Source organism: Macrobrachium nipponense, chromosome 31 (genome assembly GCF_015104395.2).
Source record: "Macrobrachium nipponense isolate FS-2020 chromosome 31, ASM1510439v2, whole genome shotgun sequence".
NCBI lineage: Eukaryota > Metazoa > Arthropoda > Malacostraca > Decapoda > Palaemonidae > Macrobrachium > Macrobrachium nipponense.
This window is the reverse complement of record NC_061093.1, coordinates 15,454,702-15,466,101: the sequence shown is the minus strand read 5'-3', so window position 1 is coordinate 15,466,101 and position 11,400 is coordinate 15,454,702. Positions and strand designations below refer to the sequence as shown.

General features: G+C 32.9%; 1 protein-coding gene across 1 annotated transcript in view; it reads left to right on the top strand.

The window, feature by feature from the left end:
- The window catches only part of LOC135206641 (fibrinogen-like protein 1), a 12,360-nt gene extending 4,796 nt beyond the window's left edge, over window positions 1-7,564 (top strand). The window contains exons 4-6 of the mRNA XM_064237992.1: window positions 2,523-2,701; window positions 5,854-6,084; window positions 7,185-7,564. Of these exons, the coding sequence (XP_064094062.1) occupies window positions 2,523-2,701; window positions 5,854-6,084; window positions 7,185-7,369 (595 nt within the window). The 3' untranslated portion in view covers window positions 7,370-7,564. The remainder of the gene's footprint in view (window positions 1-2,522; window positions 2,702-5,853; window positions 6,085-7,184) is intronic.
- The last annotated feature ends 3,836 nt before the right edge of the window (window positions 7,565-11,400 follow it).

Sequence of the window (11,400 nt, the reverse complement as noted above, 5' to 3'; positions counted from 1 at the left end):
TAAAAGTGTTCTGTAACAACAGAATTCCATCTAATAAAGGAGCCCATAAAAAACACCAAAATGTAGAGAGAAAAGTACTATATTTCAGAGACTGCTGTCTCTCCCTCTTCAGGTATATGAATGAGAAAAGTTTACAGAAAAGGTGGTATTTATACCAAGAGATTCGTCCACAAGTAAGCCAATTTAGGTCACCCCCGCTGATAAGAAGATTAAAGGAAGATTATCAGCGGGGGTGACCTAAATTGGCTTACTTGTGGACGAATCTCTTGGTATAAATACCACCTTTTCTGTAAACTTTTCTCATTCATATACCTGAAGAGAGAGACAGCAGTCTCTGAAATATAGTACTTTTCTCTCTACATTTTGGTGTTTTTATGGGCTCCTTTTATTAGATAAATATATATATATATATATATATATATATATATATATGTGTGTGTGTGTGTGTGTGTGTGTGTGTGTGTGTGTATATAACTGAATCACGAAAGTTAGGAACGTGATAAATCCATAAACAAAGGTATATGCCACGAGGGAAAATAAACAACGGAGTATCCGCGAGATCTTTCGACGTTCAAACGTCTTTGCTAAGTAAAGGACGTTTGAACGTCGAAAGATCTCACGGATACTCCGTTGTTTATTTTCCCTCGAGGCATATACCTTTATATGTATATATATATATATATATATATATATATATATATATATATATATATATGTATGTATATATATGTGTATTATAAATATGTATGTATGTATATAATCCTCGCATCAAAGGGCACTATAGTAGATTGGAGAAGGGCGCAGGAACATAAACACATCCAGTACATAAATTTATTACCAACGCGTTTCTTGACCCATGGTCTTGATTCGACTCGGCGTCTCCTCAAGGTCAGGGCCGATTCTCTCATGGGCATGAGTTATTGTACTTGCTGCAGATTGCCTAATCCCAGACTTTCCAATATAAGATCCCATGCTACAGGTTGCAAGACATCAACAAAATACAACTTCAAAATAATTGGCCAAGCTAGGGAACCTGGAGAACTGCTTCTCTTGGAAAGTCTAAACATAAAAAAAAAAAATTGTTCCTACATTAAACTACCAATCATCGGCTGTTCCCCTGTTCATGGCATAACTGGATTGTTTGTTAATATTTGTCCGCCCTCTTTTCTGTTCTTAAGTTGTGTATTCTTTTAGTGTGAGTTTGCTTGGTTTTTAAAGTGTAGATGTATTTTTCAGTGTGATCCAGTATTTAAGTTTAACCTAGTTTCCATTATAAGTTTTTATTTTTTTTATATTTTGTATGTTTCTTTTATGTGCCCTGAATGCTCCTTTTTTATATAGATGTCTTGATGATGTGACCATGGGTCAAGAAACGCGTTGGCAACGGATGTATGTACTTGATGTGTATATGTTCGTGCGCCCTTCTCCAACCTATATATATATATATATAATATATATATATATATATATATATATATATATATATGAATCTCCTCTACTTATGAACTAGCTACGTTCCGAACGGCTCTTCGTATCTTGATTTGTTCGTAAGTACGATTTGATATACACAGCAAAGTCATTACATACAGCACTGTTCTGATACGAATAATATATAAAACCTGAATGGATTAAGTACTAAAATGTGATGATAATACTACAACTTATAGAGCACTTAACTAATTAGAATGATTTATAAAACCTAAATAGAAAGTAAATTATGACAATAACAGCGCGATACATGAGAAGAGGTTTTAACTTTAAGTCCCCTGGTGGGATGCCACCCAGCATCGTCTTCTCTTCCCGGCTGATGTACTTTTTTGCCTAATTTTTTTCTAGAAAAGGCCTGTCTCGTCAATAATAAAAATCAGCCGAGGGGTTTAACCCTCCTTTTCAAATATTTCCTTGAGTATCTCGTGACATTCTTCGGCTGTTGCGTTGAGGGCACTTGTAGCCTCGCCAGTAAAGGACACTTGATGCAAGTCAGCACGCTTTTTGAAGCAAGGCCAAGCGGTGGGCGTCTTAACCACTTGCGTAGATTCGAGAAGCTGGGATGGAATACTGGCGTATTGGCCTCAGCTATGGTGCTGTTTGGCAAGGATAGCAGCAAAAATTGTAACTAGGCCATGGCACACAATACACAATTTTAACATATGGGTGGCAGACGGAGTGTTCCGAACAAATTTGAATTTACAATCACGCTTGTCTGTATCTTTGAAAGTTCGTAACTTGAAAGTTTGTAAGTAGAGGAACATATATATGTATACATATATTATACATTATATATATATATATAGATAATATATATAATATATATATATAGATATATATATACATATATATATAATATTTATATATATATATAATATATATATATACATATATATATATATATATGTATATATATATATACATATATATATATATACAATATATATATATATATATATATAATGATCTATATATATATATATATATCTATATATATATATCATATATATATATAGATATAAAAATTATGACAGATGTGGAATTCCGGGTGAAGGGGTCGCCGTCTGGTGTGACATGGGCGAGAAAGAGGTCAACGAAGGCGGATGGACCGTTGTCCTTCTTCGGCGACCTCTCAGTACCCAGGTGAACTTCAGCAGGGGATGGGACGATTACAGAATTGGATTTGGGAGTCCAGACACTGAATACTGGATAGGTGAGGCTTTTCTCAGTTCCCGCCTACTCTTTTTGTTTTGAATAGAGCACCAATAAGTCTCATGATACACAGTAACAGAATATCATTGTTCATATTACCTTTATACTTATACATCGTAGAACAAGCTGAAAGAGAACGTCAGTCTCAAAGCAGGTTTAGTAAGTTAGAAACCTTATATTTGTATAAATACCGTGGAAAAGCAGAGCCCCAACAAAATCGTACAGTAAAGCATAATTAATAATAGGCACAGCATTAGACTAACCGGGAGAAAGAAACATATTGAAAACATAGATATAACAACACGTATATAAATCAATCAAAACGAAAGGTAAATCAATAAACAGATAGCAATTTGGCCCGAGGGCAAGGACAATTCTTCATTCCTTTCTAAGTACATCATTCAGGTGGTGACGTTTCAAGACGTTTAGTCCTATTTTCAAACATATACAATAAAAGAAGCAGACATTGAAAAACAGACTCGGAATAAAAAATAAATAGATAAATAAATAGTTTTTTTTTAACATATAACATAAAATTATAAGTATAGTAAAAAGGAAGAGAGTTGACCAAATGGTGCTGAGGCCACAGACAGAGTGAAAGGTCGGGTCGGTTCAGCTTCGACTTGAACTTACTAGAGATATAACGGTGTTAATGTGGTCTGGGTATTTATTAAAATCATAGGCCGAACTCCTAACGACCAACAACTAGCAATTTTAGAATTGATTTTTATTAAACAATTTAGTCCCCAATTAAATACTCAGACCACCTCAACACCTCTATACCTCTCGTGAGTTTAAGTTGAAGCTGAACCTGCCCCAATCTGTCACTCTGTCTGTGGCCTCAGCACCATTTGCTCAACTCTCTTCATTTTTACTCTACTTATAATTTTATCTTATAATTGGTCAACTCTTCATTTTTACGCTACTTATAATTTTATCTTATAATTGGTCAACTCTTCATTTTTACGCTAATTTAATTTTTATTTTAATAGTTGGTCAACTCTCATCTTTATCTTACTTATAATTTTCTTTTATAATGTCAACTTCATCTTTACTCTACTTATAATTTTATTTTATAATTGGTCAACTTTTCATTTTTACGCTAATTATAATTTTATTTTATAATTGGTTAACTCTTCATTTTTACTCTACTTATAATATTATTTTATAATTGGTCAACTCTTCATCTTTACTCTACTTATAATTTTATTTTATAGTTGGTCAACTCTTCATCTTTACTCTACTTATAATTTTATTTTATAATTGGTCAACTCTTCATCTTTACTCTACTTATAATTTTATCTTATAATTGGTCAACTCTTCATCTTTACTCTACTTATAATTTTATCTTATAATTGGTCAACTCTTCATTTTTTACTAATATAATTTTTATTTTATAATTGGTCAACTCTTCATCTTTACTCTACTTATAATTTTATCTTATAATTGGTCAACTCTTCATCTTTACTCTACTTATAATTTTATCTTATAATTGGTCAACTCTTCATTTTTACGCTAATTATAATTTTATTTTATAATTGGTCAACTCTTCATCTTTACTCTACTTATAATTTTATCTTATAATTGGTCATCTCTTCATGTTTACTCTACTTATAATTTTATCTTATAATTGGTCAACTCTTCATTTTTACGCTACTTATAATTTTATCTTATAATTGGTCAACTCTCTTTTACTCTTTTACTTATAATTTTGGTCTTTATTATCTCCCTTCATCTTTACTCTACTTATAATTTTATCTTATAATTGGTCAACTCTTCATTTTTACTCTACTTATAATTTTAATTTTATAATTGTTAATCTCATTTTACTCTACTTTTATTTTATAATTGGTTAACTCTTCATTTTTACTCTACTTATAATTTTATTTTATAATTGGTCAACTCTTCATCTTTACTCTACTTATAATTTTATCTTATAATTGGTCAACTCTTCATTTTTACGCTACTTATAATTCTATTTTATAATTGGTCAACTCTTCATCTTTACTCTACTTATAATTTTATTTTATAATTGGTTAACTCTTCATTTTTACTCTACTTATAATATTATTTTATAATTGGTCAACTCTTCATCTTTACTCTACTTATAATTTTATTTTATAGTTGGTCAACTCTTCATCTTTACTCTACTTATAATTTTATTTTATAATTGGTCAACTCTTCATTTTTACTCTACTTATAATTTTATTTTATAATTGATCAACGCTTCATTTTTTACTCTACTTATAATTTTATTTTATAGTTGGTCAACTCTTCATTTTTACGCTACTTATAATTTTATTTTATAATTGGTCAACTCTTCTTTTTTATTCTACTTATAATTTTATTTTATAATTGGTCATCTCTTCATTTTTACGCTACTTATAATTTTATTTTGTAATTGGTCAACTCTTCTTTTTTATGCTACTTATAATTTTATTTTATAATTGGTCAACTCTTCTTTTTTACTCTACTTATAATTTTATTTTATAATTGGTCAACTCTTCATTTTTACGCTACTTATAATTTTATTTTATAATTGGTCAACTCTTCTTTTTTATTCTACTTATAATTTTATTTTATAATTGGTCATCTCTTCATTTTTACACTACTTATAATTTTATTTTGTAATTGGTCAACTCTTCATTTTTACGCTACTTATAATTTTATTTTATAATTGGTCAACTCTTCTTTTTTATGCTACTTATAATTCTATTTTATAATTGGTCAACGCTTCATTTTTACTGTACTTATAATTTTATTTTATAATTGGTCAACTCTCTTCAATTTTTTCTACTTATAATTCTATTTTATAATTGGTCAACTCTCTTCATTTTTACTGTACTTATAATTTTATTTTATACTTGGTCAACTCTCTTCATTTCTAATCAACTTATAATTTTATTTTATATGTAAAAAAATATTTTGATTTATTTCTATTCCGAGTCTGTTTTTTAATGCCTGTTTCTTTCATTATATAGCTTTGAAAATGGCACTAAACGTTTTGAAACGTCACCAGCTGGATGATGTATTTAGAAAGGAATAAAGAATTGTGTTTACTGGAACCCACCCCCAACTTCAATAGATAGATACAAGCATATCGTAAGCAAGCCAAGCATCCACACTGGTGACCGCGTCCCTTCTAATCGACAGGTAACGACGTGCTCCACGCCCTCACGAACAGAACAACCCAAGTGCTCCGGGTGGACATGACCGACTGGGACGGGGAGTCCCGGTACCAAGAGTACAGCTCCTTCCACGTCGCCGACGGAGATCACCAGTACAGCCTCCGACTGGGGACGGGATCCGGAACTGCTGGGGATGCCCTCAAACGTCATGATAACATGCTCTTCTCCACTCCCGACAGAGATAACGATACTCACGGTGAGTTTAAACCTTCTCTGTGTTAAAGTTTCCGTAGGTTTTGAGGTGGTTTGGTCTTGCGGAGAAAATGGAGAATGACAGTATAATGATAGACTGGCGAGTAGTACAGTGTATGTGTAGATTGGGAGGGGGAAGTCAACACACTGCTTATGAGCTTTCTTTGTTGGTAAAAGAAGCAGCTGATTTTGTGAATATTTGGATGTTTTTCTTTTCTTGCACAAGAGGTTCATCCTTGATGTAAGTAAAGAACGATCATGGCAATGCTATGTGTATGTATGTATGTAGATATAATATGGTAATGCATTCGTGTACGTATCTCAGTATGCTTTAGTTCTTGGTACTTTATTTTTAATAATTATTTCTTTTCCACTGCCATGGGTAGGACTCCAGAGTCGAAGTAAACCAGAAGAGGTCTTCTTGATGCCATATTTTCTTGAGAATTGGACTGTTATCCATTCTTTTAAACCGCCATCCAACTTAGTCTTTTCCTACTTATCTTGTCATAAATGGAATCAGTATTTGCACTATTCAGGACCTCCTGATTTCCCACTCGATGATCTTTGTGTATCATAAGGATCCTTTTCGAGCTGTGACAAAGAAACTAGAGTTATTTTCAGCTATTGTGCAAAAGTGGGCCATCTTGAAGTATACCATGCAGTAAGTATGATTTACTTTGGCTCTTAAAGTGGCAGTTCCACGTTACGAGAAACTGGAATACCTATGGGAATTCTCAATCTTCCTAGATCTTGTTTTAGTGAGAGAGAGAGAGAGAGAGAGAGAGAGAGAGAGAGAGAGAGAGAGAGAGTGTGTGTGTGTGTCAAAAGCCTCATTGTGACGGCCGATGGTTTGGAAGAGAGCGTACTCAATCATGAGTACTAATTCTTATTTCTATCTAGTTCTATTCTTGTACACTAATATTTTTCCTCATTGATACTCCTCGCTTCATCCTGAATTTCGTTTTACCAACCTTAAATTTGTCCTTGCTATTACAATATAGACCTTAACTTCCGTCAGTAAAGCACGTTTATATTTCTAACGCATAAGCCCCCTTCATTTTTCCTGATTTTAGTCTTCTTACCCTCTTCTTTTTTCCACCACAGATTCTGTTAACTGCGCAGATTCATACGACAGTGGCTTCTGGTTTTATATTTGTAAGCATGCGAGTCCAACGAACCCATTTATGAGCAAGCAGAAAAACAAAGCTGGGATAACTTGGAACACGTTCCACTCTGACCGGAGCACGCTGCAAAGCATCACCTTTAAAGTGAAGCCAGCTGTGTTATAGAGGATGATTTCTCTCAGTCATAAATCTTAAAACCCAGTGTCAATCTATGCGCAACAAAACTTGTTATAAAGGAATGTAAAGGGTGACTGAGAGAAAATTAAGAAAACAGAGAAATTTGTAAATTGCGAATAAACAGTAGTCTACTGGGTGTTCTTCAGCAAGCGACCTTGGTGGCTTCTCTACTCATTTACATAACACCTGAGTACTCATGATTCTCTAATAGATCCATGAATGTTCTGTCTTTCCTCAGCTTATTCAAAGTAACAGGGAAGAAGCCAGGCGGATGTGGGAATGCTCAAATTTATACCAAGTTTTCCTTAATCTGGGAGAATCTAAAAAACAATAAATGTCTCATAATGGACTCCTGCCCCTCCTCTCTAAGACGGTTCTAAATGGTGAAATGGGGAAAGGACGCCATTCCAGCCCTTGAAGAGGTCTGTACTATCTTCAAAAGGCTCTTCTGTGAAACACCAATACCCCAGAAGGCCACTATTCTTAGTACGACACTCGTGGCCATGGTCAGGGTCACAAAGCTTCCAATCTCGATGACATCTGAAAAAGGGCTTCATTAGTGTAAATGAAGTTTCTATCTCTTACAGCTCAAAATATATTGCAAGAATTGAAGTCGAGTAATAAATGCATAAAGAATAAAGCCATAATTTCACTCTTCGGCAAAGTTCTCACACAATATATATATATATATATATATATATATATATATATATATATATATATATATATATATATATATATATATAAAGAAAATGCTCATTGACAGACAGATGGAGTAGTGATTGCCAGACCAAAAACATATTTTTACTCTGCTCTTCAAGCAGAAGATTACCTTTATCATCGTTCTTAGTAGTCGAAGTTACCGCTTATAACGCATACTTACCTCACTGCTATGAGGAGAGGAACTATACTTCTGGCATGGCCGGAGCAGTTAAACACAGATTTGGGTTCAGTGGACCCGCTATGATCCGAATTATATGCAACAGTATACTAGTCCCACTTATTCTGTTCCTTCTCTGACTGAGAGGAAGTTTGTCTAGTCCTGGCAAATCACAGGTCAACCATACATATTTCTAAAGAGATTTGTTTTTATCATCATTATTATTATTTCTATCATTATTGTTGTCAAGTGTTTTGATAAGACCTTTGATATACACTTCTTGATTCATGCTGGTGCGAGTGGATTAATATTGTGCTTTCCTTATTTTTCCTGGTATAGTTTTGGGCACTATTAATCTCCCTGTCTGCTTGCTCTTTCTGATATTTTTAGCTCCATGATGTTTTCGGCTATTCTTTCTATCTGTTTCCATGCCTGAATTATCATGTAGCGTTTCTCTTCTCCTTTCTAGACTAATAAATTTTAAGGATTGTAGTCTTTCCCAGTAGTCAAGGTCCTTAACTTCTTCTATTTTAGCTGTAAAGGACCTTTGTACACTCTCTATTTGTGCAATATCCTTTTGATAGTGTGGGTACCATATCATATTGCAATATTCAAGTGGGCTACGAACATATATTTTATAAAACATAATCAGTGTTCAGTTTTTCCCTTGTTTTGAAGTGCCGTAACAACATTCCCCATTTTTTTTTTGCTTTACATTTTGCCAATAGAATTGCTATTTGAATCATTGCATAACATGTTCCTATTCTCCACACACAAGGTTTTTAACTGCTTCCTTATTTTTTGTGATTGTCTCATTATTAGGTCCCCTATATGCATATAGCTTTCCTTCTCTGTCTCCATATTTATTGATTCAAATTTATCAGAGTTAAATACCATCCTATTTACCTCTGCCCCAATCATATACTTTGTTAAGGTCTCTTTGTAGCGCGCTCCTATCTTCATCACAAGTAATTTCTCTACTTACGCTTGTGTCATCGGGGAAACTACTCACTACCGAGTCCTTAACATTACTGTCTATGTCTGCAATCATAATAACAAACAGCAATGCAGCTAACACCGTACCTTGTGGCACACCGGATATTACCTTAGCTTCATCCGATTTCTCATCGTTTGCAATAACTATCTGTTTTCTGTTGTGTAAAAATTCTTTTAACCATCTTCCTACTTTATCACTATACTTATGTTTCTAATTTCTTCGCTAATATATTATGGTCTACCTTGTCAAAAGCTTTTGCAAAGTCTAGATAAACCACATCTGTTCATTTTCCGCTTTTCATATTTTTGAATATATTTCTCACGGTGGACTAACAGTTGGGTTTGTGTACTTTTTCCGGGTACAAAACCATGTTGTCCTATATTAAAAAACAACTTATTTTTTATTAAATGTTTCATAATATTGTTTTCTTCATTACCCTTTCATACACTTTCATAATATGTGATGTTAGACCTCAACAGGCCTATAATTACTTGCCCTCTAGTCTTGATCCACTTTTTTGCAAAGGTAAGGGGGTGAATATATGCTAATTTGCGCTCAATCATAAATCTTTTGGCCTTATAATCTACACTTTGGCTAATAATAATTTGCAAGTGGTCTTCGTGATAGAAATGAACTACTTTCTTTAACAAAATAGCAGGGACACCATCAGGACCTGCAGCCTCCATTTTTAATTTCATTAATAGCCTGCACAATATCAGCTTCATTGATATCTATGTCAGCTAAATATTCATTATTTTTGTCCCCCTTACTTCTATATCATTATCTTCATTATCAATTCTAGGGGTGAATTCTCTCTTATATCATTCTACCAATATGTTGCATATTTCCTTTTTTTTTTTTTTTTTCATTCGTTAATCTCCCCTTCAATTCTTATAGGGCCGGTTGATTTCTATTCTTTTTTATTCATCTTTTTTCGCGTATGAGTATAATAGTTTGGGGTTTTTGCTTGATATTTTTACTAGGGTTTTTTTCTTCCAAGTCCCGTTTTTAATTTTCTTTTGATTGTATAATCTTTTGTTCTGTATTTTCTATCTTACTTTTTTAGTTTCTATAACTTTCCATGCATTTTTTTCTTTTGCAAGACCTTTTTTCCACTTTCTGATTTTTTTCTGGAACAAGATCCTTCTGTCTCTTGGTATGCATGAATGATGTTTACTTTTCTTCTTCGGTATATATTTTATCCACTATTTTCTCTAATATTTTATATAATATCTCAGTATTTTACCCTTATGTCATCACTTACGAAAATGTTATCCCAATCTTTGTTTTAATTCTTCATTTATTTCGGACCATTTTTATATTTTTACTGTAGAAGTTGTATTTTCCATATCCTTCCCACTTTTTCATTTCTTGCTTATCTCTGTTTTATCACTTGCTTTGGAATGGACTGTTAATTCTATGACATTATGGTATGAATACTTGTATTATAAAACTATTATTTCTTTAACATAATTCACCCTCGTTCACAAATACTAGTCTAGAGTATTTTCCTTCTTGTTGGCAGGTGATTTATTTGTTGAATGTTGTATATTCTTTTAGTAGCATATCTAATAGCTTTTCGAATTGCCTCTTATCTTATGCACTACTATTACTCTCTTTTTTATATGTATAAATACAACCACAATCTCCTATTCGTTCTTTCCAGTTCTACGAAAGGAAAGTTAAAGTCTCCAGATAGGAGAATAGTCCAGTCCTTGTGATTTCTACATATATTATCCAATTTTTCTATTATTATGTCAAACTCTTTAGTATTAGGGGGTCTATATATACTATGCTCATTAATTTTTCAGATTCAAATTCTACCGCTATTAGTTCACATTCTGAGTTTGCTATATTTCTCGTATATTTTTCCTTGTTTTTTGTCTTTCCCATATATTGCGGTTCCCCACCTTGATTCCTATTTTTTCTATCTGATCTATAAGTTTGGAACCCTTTTATTTTGATCATCATTCCCAGTCTCTTGGAATACCAGGTTTCACTTATATTCATTATATCTATTTTCTTTTCAATTTGGGTTAGTTTTTCTAAGTACTCTATTTTTCTTTTTGAGTTACTCATAACTAAACCCTGCGCATTCATCACTATGATGGTTTGCGTGTTTTTCTTTTCTCCTTCATTTAA